General features: G+C 59.7%; 1 protein-coding gene across 1 annotated transcript in view; it reads left to right on the top strand.

Moving 5' to 3' along the window:
- Positions 1 to 13538, top strand: part of FANK1 (fibronectin type III and ankyrin repeat domains 1) — a 68477-nt gene that overhangs the window by 10387 nt on the left and 44552 nt on the right. The window contains exon 2 of the mRNA XM_055118728.1: positions 6425 to 6505. Within this exon, the coding sequence (XP_054974703.1) occupies positions 6425 to 6505 (81 nt within the window). The remainder of the gene's footprint in view (positions 1 to 6424; positions 6506 to 13538) is intronic.

Here is a 13538-nt window from a genome sequence, read left to right as displayed (position 1 = left end):
CAACGCCCTAGGGAAACTGAGTTATCCTGGTTAATCTAAAGTGAAGGGCTCCTGTAAGTCAGGTAGGTGGGGCGCCCAGCCTGAGGGGAGGGAAAGGGAGCCTCATCCCTACAGCCCACACTTGAGGAATCAGAAAGGACCTCGTGTCAGGGAATGCCAAGCAGGGTCCCTGTGGGGCTCCACGTTGGGTCACGCGGTACTGTGTCATGTTCAGTGGCTCCCTATTGTGTCCCGGTGTTTCCACATCGTTCCCCGTGGACCCATGTTATATCCCAGTGGTTCGTTGGTTAGTGGTTCCCTATCGTCCCCAGTGGTTCATATCATATCGCATCCCACTGGCTCCATACTGTTCCCAGTGGTTCCATATTGAATCTCACCGATTTCACAGTGTGTCCCCGTGGTCCCCCATTGTGCCCAGCAGATCCATATTGTGTCACAGCAGTTTCATGTTGTGTCTCAGGGGTTCCCTATCGTTCCCAGTGGTTCCCTATTGGACGTCAGTGGTCCCATACCGTATCCCAGAGGTCCCATATTATTCCCATGGATCGGTGTTATGTTGCAGTGACTCCACGCTACCTCCCCCCGGTTTCCCGCTGTATTCCGCTGGCTCCACGTTGCTTCCAGTGATTCCATCATCCTCCCAGAAGTTCCATATTCTATTCCAGTGGTTTCATTTTGTTCCCAGCGGCTCCATGCTGTTGTCTGTGGTTCCCCACTGTGCCCTGTCGCTCCGTCTGTTTCTCATCGAGAGAGTGGTTCTGCTTATTGGCATGGCCTGCCAGAATCCCGATCCTTCTGACCCATTCCCTTCAAAAGGGACACGGCGAAGCAGAGGGTGGCTTTCCGCCCAGAGGAGCAGGGACGCGTCTGATCATGGTGCCAGGTGTAAGTCCTGCAGGCAGGCTTTCCTGACCACCATGAAGTGACCTCTTATTCATCTCCTCAGAGAATTCCAAAGCGGAAGCTGTGCAGTATCTCTACAGAGCATCTCCCGAGACTTCCGGGCTCTTTCTTTCCCATCTGTTCAGTAAAGCCACCGGGCGGCTCCTCTGGAAACCCCCTGAGGCTTGTAGCTGCTTTCTTGGCCTCCAAACTGGAATGATGACAAGCCGGACTAGAAGAATCCCTCCTCGAGTCCATGGGAACAGCAGTCAGACACAGCGGGATCTGAGCAGACACAGAATCCTCCCAGTGCTGTCTGCAAGGGAAACACAGCCTGGCGTGCACTGCAGTAGGAGTCTGAGACTGCAGGAGTCGGGATCGCTGAGATGCTCTTTCTGAGTTCACAGTGTCACCGCGTGCTGGGGGCCACTTTTTTTGTGCCTTTTCCCACTGGAGACGAAACAGGGCAAATGTCGAAGTTGATATTAACAGCAGAATTGAGACTGGCTTAATTCAGCAACTCCGCTGCCCAGTGACCTTCAGACTTTGGGTGTTTGTCCTCTTCTCTCCCGCCGTCTGTCCTGGCAGTGTGTGACAGCCAGGCCTCCGTCCTGCCTTCTGTGGTCCTGGCGCTCGGACCGGCAGGGGGCTTTAGGGTGACTGGGGCCCCCCCGCTGGGAATCACGAGGTGGTTTCAGCTCTTTCAAAGATCAGTTCCTATGTAAGACTGGTGCTGCTCTGTTTCTGCACTGTGTTTCCACAAATATGCAACTTGTCCTAACCTAGACTGTACACATGCCATTGTGTAATTCACACACACACACACGTGTATATCTACATAGAGACATACTTTATTTTGAAAACTTGCAGCACTGTATATTAGTTTGGAGTCTTTGGTGAACTCCTTTTTTTTTTTCTTTTTGGGTCACACCTGGTGATGCTCAGGGGTTCCTCCTGGCTCTGCACTCAGGAATTACCCCTGACGGTGCTTAGGGGACCCTATGGGATGCTGGGAATCGAACCCGGGTTGGCCGTGTGCAAGGCAAATGCCCTCCCCGCTGTGCTATCACTCCAACCCCTTTACTGAACTCTTAGAAGCCCTTGAAGGGATCAGGCGCTTCCCTTGGATCCCACTTGGTTTCTTCTACTCCCACCTCCTCCCCGGGTTCCCCTCCCCCCCTCCCCTCTGTGCACACATAAAGGCTCACATTTATTTCCGGAACCATTCAAAGTTAGTCACGCGCCTCAGCAAGCTCCAGCCCTCCCTCCTCCCTCCTGTTTCTCCTGAGAACTGTGACATTCTCCTCTGTGTCCCCAACGCTACCAACCTGCCACCCCCCCCCCCCGCCCGCAACTAAATATTGACATGGGAAAGGGGCCTAATGTGTGGTCCCGCTCGCCCTCTGCCCGTGATGGTCTTAGAGCCGTCTTACTCTGCTTTGACATTTAACTGCCGGAACTGTGGCTCTGTTGTGTCTGATGGTATCATTTCTTCACGCTCTGGAATCTAGAACAGTCTCTCACATTCCTTCCAAGGTGCCGTCCTTCTCCCTTGCCCGGGCTCCTCCCAGAACCCCCCCTGCGGGCGGGCCTGGCGCTCAGCCTCGGCATCTGCAGTGTGGAGCAGGACAGTGGAGTCACCCTGCAGGGGTCTGTCCCGCTCCTTCCGTCCAGCAAACTGCGAACACAACCTCAGTTTCCCCGCAGCATGGCAGGCGTGTCCTGGCCGCCACGGAAGGCTCTGGAAGGCAGCGCTGAGGCCGCTGGGAAGGAGCAAAGGCGGGTTTCCCCGGCCTGGCCAGCGTCCTCTCTCGGTGCTGTCGAGGGGCGGGTGGCCGGGTGCAAGGAAAGGCAGGTCGGCTCCGGCACCCACGCCCAGCCGGCCGCCAGCGCGCCCCACAGCCACACGGCCCCCCTGCGCCTGCCTTGGGTGCAGGGCGCGGGCTGAGCATGGGAGGGGGATGGGTGGTTCGACCTCTTACTCGTGTACTCAGAGAATCCCAACTGAAAGAGGTGCAGTATCTCTCCAGAGCGTCTCCCCAGGCTGCGAGGACTTTCCCATCTTCCAGGGTTCCGGCCGGCGTCACACGTCAGGGGGCCCCGGTTCCCCTGATGGCTCCTCTCACTGCCGAGATAGCCATGTGGGGTCCTGCGGCCGGGGTCGACCCGGCTTTGTGTGACCCCCTGTGTGCCGCTGGCGTCCAGGCTCCTGTTCTTGTGACGGGCGGGGTAGACGCCCACCCCTGGCAGTGGTCCAGCTGCCGGGGCCTTGGCGGGTGGGGGAGGGTAGGAGCTCTGAGCTGGGGCACGAGGGCCCCGAGCCGTTGGCTGCAGGGGTGCGTGCACAAGAGGAGGCGGGAGAGTGGCCCTCGGGACGGGGTCAGGAAGGAAACGGAATTGGGAGCCCACAGGAGCCGCGAAAGGCCCAGGACAGACTCGGCCCCTCGGCCCCCTGCCGGGCGCCTGCGCCGCGCGGGTCTGTCTGCCGGGCCTGGATGCGCTCGGGCAGGGCCGTCGCTCTCTGGGGGCTGAACAAGCCGGCGACCCGGCCCGGACACGCACGCGTGGGGGTGGGGGACGGCAGTTGGGGGAGCAGACACTAAGCTTTGTGGGCTCCTGCCTGGCATACCCGTGGCCCCGTGGCCCCTGCCCCCGGGAGGCAAGCAGGGCCCCGCCAGGTCCACCCTGTGGGGAGGAAACGCTTGTCAGAGCCACGCAGTGCGGGGACTGGCCCGCGGCACTGACCTTTCGTGTCCCTGCGAGCGTATTTGCCAAATACGTGCCCCGCGGGCGGCAGGATGGCTCAGCTGAGGGCGCTGCTGGTTATGAGGTTCCTCCTCCCCGGTGAGCCCTAGCGGACGTACCCCACCGCAGGGCTTAGATCCAGGTTTCTCCTTGTCCGAGCCCCCGATGTGTGCTCAGACGCGCGGTCTGGCCTTCCTGGGGGTCTCTGGACAGCCCAATGGTCGTGAGATGTTCACCCCCGTGCGGCAGAGTGAGGACCGGGTCCTCGCTCCCCCGTGACGCTGCCCTCTGGCCTTTGGCTGCTTGTGGCACCTCAGTCCTGGGGTCTCCCACCAGAATCCGCCAAGGAAGCCACCAGCCAGGGGCTCGTTCCCCGATGGCTGACAGATAAGAAACGTGACCCAGGGCTGGAGAGATAGTGCAGCAGGCATGACCCCGGTCTGCACATGTCGACCTGGGTTTGACCCCAGAGGGTCCACCGAGCCCACCAGGCGTGGTCCCTGAGCACTGCTGGGTGTGGCCCCCAAACAAAACAAACGGGACATAAAATATGTCTCATCCACAGTAGCCCCAGGAAATGCCCCTTCTGAAAACAGAATGTGTATTTTTTTGCTTTTTGCTTTTTTGGGGTCGTACCCAGCGATGCTCAGGGGTTACTCCTGGCTCTGTGCTCAGGAATTACTCCTGGTGGTACTTGGGGGACCATATGGGATGCCAAGAATTGAATCCAGGTCGGCCGCATGCAAGGCCAACGCCCTGCCCGCTGTGTTACTGTTCTGTCTCCCCAGAATGTGTATTTTTATGGGAAAAACCATCCTGGCAGGACCAGAGAGACAGGGCGGTGGGGACGTGCATGCACGAAGCCCATCTGGGTTCAGTCCCCGGAACTTCCTTGAACACGACCCGGAGTGATCCCTGGACACTGCCAGGTGTGGCTCTCGAACCCAACAAAACTTCCTGACCAGCCGCCGACGAGGGAAGAGTCGGTAGCGGCCGGGCGAGGCGCAGGTGTGTGTCCGCACCTCAGCCCGCGGCTGCCCCAGACCCGCCCACCAAGGTCAACACGCCTATGCTCCTCCCGGGGCCGAGTCCGGCCCATTATTTGCACATGCGGTGCAGCCTGCCCCGGTCGAAGGCTGATGTTGCGCCGTGTGGACGGGCACGGTGCTTCTGGGGCGGGGAGGCCAGCAGGCGCCTCCCGCCTCCCCTCAGAGCCCAGGACCCCTGTGGCTTTCCTCCTCACCGACGTCTTTAGCTTCTGGCTCTTAAAAGGGAAACAGCGTATGTTTGGACCACGCCCGGTGGTGCTCAGGGGACCATTTGGGGTCCCAGGGAGTGTACCGGGGTCTGCTGCAGGCAAAGCAAATACCTTAACCCTGTTCTATCTCTCAGCCCCGCTCGTCATCGGAAAACCTCGGAGGCGTCAAGTTTGCTGCTTTCAGTTTAGAGCCAAGCCCAGTGGGTTGGTTTATTATTATTATTATTATTATTATTGTTTTTGATTTTTTGTTTCTGGCTTTTTGTTTTTTTTTTTTTTTTTTTTGGTTTTTGGGTCACACCGGGCAATGCACAGGGGTACTCCTGGCTCTTCACTCGGGAATTACCCCTGGCGGTGCTCAGGGGACCATATGGGATGCTGGGATTAGAACCAGGGTCGGCCGCGTGCAAGGCAAACGCCCTACCCGCTGTGCTATCGCTCCAGCCCCTGTTTCTGGCTTTTTGGGTCACACAAAGTGATGCTCAAGGGTTACTCCTGGTTCTGCACTCAGGGATCACTCCTGGCGGTGCTTAGGGGACCCTATGGGGTGCCAGGGATAGAGTCTGGGTCTGCCGCGTGCAAGGCAAGTGCCCACTGTACTATTTATTGCTCTAGCCCTATGTCTGGTGGTTGTTGTTTTTTTTTTCTTTTTGGGTCACACCCAGCGATGCTCAGAGGTTACTCCTGGCTCTGCACTCAGGAATTACCCCTGGCGGTGCTCAGGGGACCCTATGGGATGCTGGGATTTGAACCCGGGTCGTCCCCGTGCAAGGCAAATGCCCTACCCGTTGTACTATTGCTCCAGCCCCATGTCTGGTGGGTTTTGAAGAGGACTGAAAAACAAACGCCTCCTAGAACGCAGCAGTGTGAGCGGGCGCCCTGCTGACCCTCGGGGCTGTGCCGCTCCTGTCTCCTCCCCCTCTGGTGTGGGCACTGCCGGGGCCGGGATGCCCCGAGTGCCCAGTGCCCAGAGGAATTGTGGAATGACGACGCCTTCTTAGAGGCCCGCCGCTTCGGCCCCTCCGACGGAGTCTGGGGATTGTTAACACACAGCAGAGGGGGCCGGAGACGCGCCCACTCCCCCGGGATGAGAGTCAGCCTCATGCTGGCCCTTCCCTCCTGCCTCGGGCCCCTGTGGAAACGGGGCAAGTTCTTGAGACCCAGGAAGGTGAGGCAGGTCCTACTTGGGACGCAAAGTGGCTGCCGCAGGGAGTCTTGGTGACGGTGCCTGGGCCTGCCCTCAGCCGGGCGCTACTGCGGGGCTCGCTCACTGTGGGGGGGGAGGGAGACGCTCCAGGCCCCCGGGGAGAGCAGCTGCAGGAGTGGACGGGGCAGCCCACGGCCCACGGTGCTGCCCGGAGCCCCTGAGGGCCCCGCCCTTCCCGACGCGCCTGTGCCCAGCAGTTTCTGGAAGCCCCAGTGCCGCAGAGGAGAGTGTCCGGGTCGGTCTGTCTGTCCGTCCCGAAGCCGAACCCCTCCCCCTCGTCTCCCGCGTCTCCCGTGGCGTCAGCTGAGGCTTTTCTCACGTCTCTGTTTCAGTGCAGACCAGCGCCGGCCCACTCGGGGGGCAAGGCTGCTCGCAGGCCCCGCTGGCCTCGGAGTCATCGGCCGACACTGCAGGTGCGTGTGGGCCCCGGGGACTGGCCTGCGGGGGCGGGGCGGGCAGGATCTTCCTCACTCACGCGGCCGTGATCCCGGCGTCTCGGCTAGATGAGGGATGATGCCAGAGTGCGTGTCACTGGTCACGCGGGCCCGGAGCACTTCCTGCAGGAGCTCAGCACTGTGCCTGCGTGTCACCGCCCCCAGATGGGCGCCTCGACAGGCCCCTCCGCTCACGCTGGGCGGTGACTCCCCATGCGCTGCGGGCACGGACGGAGCAGGACGCCAGGTCGGACCAGCACCCCCGGCGGCTCACGCCTTGCCCAAGCCGCTGGCGAAACTGCCCGTGGGCTGCCCGGGCAGGACGGAGGAGCAGGCCCAGCGCCTGGGCGTGGCCCCCCCGTGACCCCCAGGCTACGGTGACCGCTGCCGTGGCCCTGCCCCAGGCCCACCTGTCGCCCCAGTGCTGAGGCTGCTCTGGTGGCGTTTGCTGTGGACTCCTGCGGCTGGTCACCGGGCGTGGCCTCTGCCTCGTCCCTCACCCGCTTCCGAGTCTGTTGGGGGATGGATGGAGCAGCCGGGATGACTCCCGAGGACACCACGAGCTCCCGAGACTGGAAGCCGGTAGTGACGGTCACTGCCCATTCCCGGCGGGCCTCCCCTGGCCTGCAGGCAGGACAGGGGGTCAGTGAGGGCTTGGGTGCTTCCGGGAGCCCAGCTTGGCACCGCCAGCGCCCCCTGTCTTCCAGGTGTAGACACGCGGCCAGGGGACAGAGGGGGCGTCAGAGCACAGACCGGTCCCCGCTTTGTCACGTGAGGGAACCGGGACACCGCCGGCCTGGACCGGGAGGTCCACGTGGCCTCTAGCGGCGTCAGTCTCACGAGAGGGCAGCGAAGCCGGCAGCACCGGGAGCATCTGTGGCGAGACCCTTCCCGAGTGCACGGCCTGCGGCCGCCTGGGTGTCACACGTGTTCTGGGGGACACGGTGTGGTCTGGGGGGTGTGTGGGGGACGGGCCTGGACCCAGTGCCAAGGGGCATGTGAGACGCAGAGACGGTCACCGTCCCCGGGCAAGAACAGGACAGTGACCCACGCTCTGGACAGGGGGTACAGAGACCCCCTTAGAGTGGGGCAGTCTCCCGAGGGGCCCCCAGGGCCTGCAAGGCAGGGAGGAAGCAGGCTCGAGGCCTGGGGTGACTCTGACCTTCAGAGCAGTCTCGAGTAGGGCTGGAGCAATAGCACAGCGGGTAGGGCGTTTGCCTTGCACGCGGCCGACCCGGGTTCGATTCCCAGCATCCCATATGGTCCCCTGAGCACCGCCAGGAGTAACCCCTGTGCATCGCCAGGTGTGACCCAAAAAACAAAACAAACAACAGAGCAGTCTTGAGTGGGGCTGAGCAGGCCTGGCCAGGCCCCCCCCGCCGCCAGCCTCTGCGCCTCACCCCCAGTGTTCACACAGAATCCAACGCGGCCGACCCAGGTTCGATCCCCGGCATCCCATAGGGTCCCCCAGCACCGCCAGGAGGAACCCCTGAGCATCGCCGGGTGGGACCCAAAAAGGAAAAACAAGACAAAACACAAAAACCCACGGAACCCAGCAGGACCTCCGCGAGAGGGCAGAGAAAAGGGTCCGCACAGCCCCCAAGTGGCCTCGTCTGAGGTCGGAGAGGGGCAGGGGAGGAGGAGGGACAGAGTGTGGCCGGCAGCCCGGCCTTGCGATGGCCGCGTTCGTCAGTGCCCCCAGGTGAACGTCCGCTCAGGACACGCGGACGTGCAGGTGGAGTCAGGGTCGCCGGCGCGGGGCTTAGCACGGTGACTCCATTGGGTTTGTCTTCCCTGAGGCCGGAGTACCAGGGTCCCGGCGACAGTGGAGGGGAGGCTTCTAGTGGCCGCGGGGACGGAGTGCGACATGCTGAGTGGCCTTAAGTAAACCAGGTTCAAGGGGGACCCACAGTGGTCCGCGCTGTGTCACGTGCTGGTGGGGACGAGAGTCGTGTGAGGGGCCCGGCCGGCTCTCGAGAGGACCCGGGCAGCGTGACGGGGCCCGAGGCCACCAGCTGTGCATGTGGAAAGGGTCCGATGGTAAAATACATGCGTGTTGTACCACAGTCGGAAGATGGAACGACGCCAGCCCCTGCCGTTTGGGCACGCCGGCCGCGTGCCTGACCCGCGCTCTGGCCCCCTAAGCCGGGCTTGTCTGCAGGTTCCGGTGCGGGAAGTGGGGGCTGGAGCTGCCGGGTGGGGGGGGGGGGGGGATCAGGCCTGCAGGGGAAGGCACGGGGGAGCGCGTGTTCTCTCTCCCGGCTGCAGGGCCCGCAACGGGGAGTTCTAAAGGTAGTAGGGGCTAAGTTACCACACGAGCATCTTGCTGGGACAGGGACCGACCGCGACGGATGACCAGGGCTGCTAGTGGTCAGTGAAAGGGAAGCCGGCAGAAAAGGCCACAGGATGGGGGTGCCGGGGGGGTCTGAGGGGGGAGTGGAGTCCGGGAAAGGGCGGCCACCACCAGGGGCCCCTGGCGAGGAGGAGGAGGAGGAGCGCCGCCTACTGGCCACTGCTGAGAATGGCCTCTCCCCGGCTGGGTGTCCTGTGGAATCTGGGGACCCCAGGGCCCGTCCTGGGTGGGGGGCGGCGAGAAGCAGGCCCAGGAGAAAGGTCTGTGGGGGCCTCAGAGTGGGGGCTGGCCCCCCTCCCTCCTCCCTCTCTGAGGTTGGCTTCACGTGAGTTTTCGCCCCAGAACGGGATTCTCTCCTGTTTCTGTTTCTTAGCTATGTGTGTGTGTGTGTGGGGGGGGGGGTTGCGGGGGGCGGGCGTGCTTGGGGACCCAGAGTCCTGGGGGTCTGTTTCACCTCCCGGGCCCCACTTCTCCTTCCAGGCCTGGCTGCTGGCTGACTCGGGGTGAGGGGACTTGCCTTGTAACTGGGGGGCTCGGGGGTGCTGGCCCCATCATCCTTGCCCCTCCCCCCCACCCCGGGCAGGAGGTGCGGGCGCTTCAGGCTGGCTTCTGCCCAGGCCCCTCTCAGCAGGAGAGGTGGGCCCAGCGCTGGCCGGACACTTGGCTTTTCCTGTTTCTAAGTTAAAGCCAGGAGCTTGCGAGCCGCCCGTGCGGCCTGGAGAACACTTGTGCGGCCGCCAGGTGTGACCTGGAACTAAACGTTCCCCTGGATCAGGTTCGCACCGAGGCGCGTCTCCGCTGGCTATTCCAGGCTGGCGAAGTAGGACACCGAGGGGGGGCGGTTCTCCCTCCCGCTGCAGCCTCACTGCGAGGAGCCGCGTGTCCTGCATCGTCCTGGGAACGAACGCGGCCCCTCTGGGGGCATCTCACCCACTGAGGCCCGAGCTCGGTCCCGGGGGAGGGTGTGGCACGGTGGGCTCTGACCCTGGCTGCTGTTGGGGCCGCTCAGCCTGGAGCACTGCAAACAGAGCCGGGTGGAGGTCCCCGCAGTGTTTAGGAAGTTGGGGGGACTGCCTCTGTGGTCTTGTTGTTGGGTCGCACCCGGCAGAGCTCAGGGGTCACTTCTGGCTCTGCACTCAGCCATCACTCGTGGTGGTGCGTGGGGGACCCCGTGGGGGTGGGCCGAGGATTGAACCCTGACCATCCACGTGCAAGGCAAATGCCCTACCTGCCGTGCTTTGGCCCAGACCCAGGAACGAGGGGAGACTTTCTGTTAACATTTATTTATTTATTTATTTATTTTGCTTTTTGGGTCACATCCGGCAATGCTCAGGGGTCACTCCTGGCTCTGCAGTCAGGAATGACTCCTGGCAGTGCTCAGGGGACCATATGGGATGCTGGGAGTCGAACCTGGGTCGGCTGTGTGCAAGGCAAACGCCCTACCCGCTGTGCTATCACTCCAGCCCCTGTTAACATTTATTTTTATATAAATTCATATTCACTTAACAGTAAGTTTTCCAGGTATCCAAATGCCTCTCATTCTGGTTTGTCTTTTGGGCCCCACTCAGCAGTGCTCAGGGCTTACTCTGGCTCTGTGCTCAGGGACCTCTCCTGATGGGGCTCAGGGGACCGTACGGGTGCCGGGGATCGAACCTGGGGCGGCCACGAGCAGGGCCAGAGACCTACCTGCTGTACCATCACTCTGGCCCGAGCCTCTCTATTTTATTATTATTGTTTTTTAAAATTTTATTTTATTCTTTAATTAGTGAATCACCATGAGGGTACAGATACAGATTCACACATTTTAGATCTTGTTTTTCCCTCGTACAATGTTCACAAACACATCCCTCCACCAGTGCCCGTTCTCCACCACCAATAAACTCAGCATCCCTCCCCCCATCCCATCTCCCCCCCACCCCACCCTGCCGCTGTGGCAGGGTATTCCCTTTTGATTTCTCTCTCTCTCTCTCTCGCTCTCTCTCTCTCCCCAATTGGGTGTTGTGGTTTGCAATAGGGGTATCTATTTTATTATTTTTTTAAATTTATTTTTTAATTGAATTGTAGCGAGACACACAGTTACAAAATTGTGTTCACTTTTGGGTTTCAGTCATAAAATGTTCCAACGTCTGTCCCTCCACCGGTGTATATTCTCCAACACAAATGCCCCCAGTTTCCCTCCCCCCTCGCGTGCTTCCATAGACGGCCCTTCTCTTCTTGGCTTTTGCCCTCGAGTGGAGTTAGTTTTGTTGTTTGTGATTTGGGGGACACGCCTGGCGCTGCTCAGGTGTGGCTTAGTGCTCAGGGAGCACTCCTGGGGGGCTGGGGGCACCGTATGGCTTCCAACCCGGGTCACCTGGGGCTGCCTGGCCTGCTGTACCGTCTCTCGGGGTGAAATCTCTCGGGGTGAAATTGGCGCTTTCTCCTTCTCAGATAAAGAACCCCCTTTCTTGTCCCGACCTGCCTAGGCTTGTAGTTTGCTGCCGTTTCCTGTGGGGCCTCTTCCTGGTGGTGCATAGTTCTCGGGGCCAGGTGTTGCCTGGGGCAGAGTTTGAACCCGGGACTCGCATTGTCCCAGCCCAGGGTTTGTCTATCTTTTTTTTTTTTTTCCTTTTTTGGGTTGCACCCGGCATTGCACAGGGGTTACTCCTGGCTCTGCACTCAGGAATTACTCCTGGCAGTGCTCAGGGGACCATATGGGATGCTGGGAATTGAACTTGGGTCGGCCGCATGCAAGGCAAATGCCCTATTCGCTGTGCTATATCGCTCCAGCCCCCAAGGGTTTGTCTATCTTTAGTCCTGGAACAGGTTTTGAAATTTGTTGAATGTTTATATGTGTTCAAGCTGATCAGTGGATTTCCCTCCTTCACTATTCTAAAATGTTGATTTTTTTTTTTTCATTTTAAAAGCAATTGAGTTTTCCTGAAACCTCTGCATAATCCTTTCTGCGAACCGTAGGCTTCAGTTCACAAGTGCGTCTTTAAGGTTTTTGGTTTGTCTGTTTTTACATGCAACACATGTTACTTGTGGAGTCCCGTTCCCGGAGTCCTGATAAATCAGCGCAGCGAGTACCCGCGGCAGTGAGGACCGGGCTCCACAAGTCACCTGCACCCTTACCCTCAGCGCCTGCCCACGTGCCTCTTAGGAGCCTGTGGCAGAATGACAGTGGGTGGCGCTGCAGAGCTCAGCAAAAGCACTCGAGACGTATCCATGTCATGCGCATCACTAGTTCATTCCCCAAAGAGCGTTCTTCCAAACCCGTCTGCATGGCACCGCGTGTGCAAGTTGCTGACGGGAATGGCAGAACACAACTCCTGCCAGGTCCGGAGAAACGTCCTTTCCTGTTCCTTGCCAAGTCGTGCTCCGCCGTGAGGCAAGAGCTCGGGTCGTTGGTCTGCTCAGCCCTGGGGGAGCCCGGGACACTTCTTCCCCCTTGGGAGCGACTCTGCTAGAGCCCCCACCAGCTGCCGCTTCCCGTGAGCATGCGGCTCCCACTGCCTCTGGCCCCGGGAGTAGGACGGCGGGATCCTCTTGCTGGTGCGTGTTTGACTTGCTGAGAAACTGCCAGGTTGTCTTCCAAAGTGGCGGCACGGAGAGAGACTCTCTGTTTGGCCCCACGGGAGCAAGCAGGGGTGTCCCTGTCCGTGTGTGACACGCAGGAGGGACGCAGTGAGCAGTAGCTCGAGGGATGGCTCCAAATCCCAGCTGCGGGCACAGCTTCAGGGAGGAAAAGTCATTTTGTAGGGAAGTGATAGTAAAAGGAAAGAAGTTCTGGGCTCCCAAACGGCGATAGAAGGGGAGGGCAAATGGGGGTGGGGGGGTAGAGCAGGCGGGCTAGGCTTGTGGGGGGCTGCCGGCCTTCCCTCCCTCTGTCTCCAGGCCAGGGCATCCCCGGCCTCACTTTAGGGCGGAGGGCGTGGGGAGAGGGCGTTGCAGCCTGCTGTGGCCTAATCCCCTTTGCACAAATTAAAAATGAACTAGTCAAATTTTATAAAGTTGTTCATAATTTATTGCATTCAGTGTTCCAGCACCAAACCCACCACCATGGCACCCGACCACCACCATTATTCCCGATTTTCCCAGCCACTCCTCAGCCTCCCCCCAAAGCAGGCCTCGTTAAATTAATTTTTATGTCGAAGGGGCATATGTAGGGGCTGACTTCACTTCCTTCAGAAGCCTTTCCGGGAGCTGACCTATTTGTAGACTTTCTAAGCATGCAGAGGGCGGTGTGTGTGTGTGTGTGTGTGTGTGTGTGTGTGTGTGTGTGTGTGTGTGTGTGTGTGTGTGTGTGTCTTAATTCTCATTCCGTGTGTGTGTGTGTGTGTATCTGTGTCTTAATTCTCATTCCTACTGTGCAGAGGTGTGTATGTCTATGTGTCTGTGTGTGTGTCTGTGTCTGTGTCTTAATTCTTATTCCTACTGTGCAGAGGGGTGTGTGTGTGTGTGTGTGTGTGTGTGTGTGTGTGTGTGTGTATCTGTGTCTTGATTCTCATTCCTACTGTGCAGAGGTGTGTGTGTCTATGTGTCTGTGTGTGTGTCTGTGTCTGTGTCTTAATTCTCATTCCTACTGTGCAGAGGGGTGTGTGTATGTGTGTGTCTGTGTGTCTGTGTCTGTATCTTAATTCTCATTCCTACTGTTAATGGTTTCTTGTATTTCTCCCA

The sequence above is a fragment of the Sorex araneus genome, chromosome 11 (genome assembly GCF_027595985.1).
Source record: "Sorex araneus isolate mSorAra2 chromosome 11, mSorAra2.pri, whole genome shotgun sequence".
In the NCBI taxonomy this organism is placed as follows: domain Eukaryota; kingdom Metazoa; phylum Chordata; class Mammalia; order Eulipotyphla; family Soricidae; genus Sorex; species Sorex araneus.
Note: the sequence above shows the minus strand (reverse complement) of the source record. Positions and strands in the feature narration are given on the sequence as shown.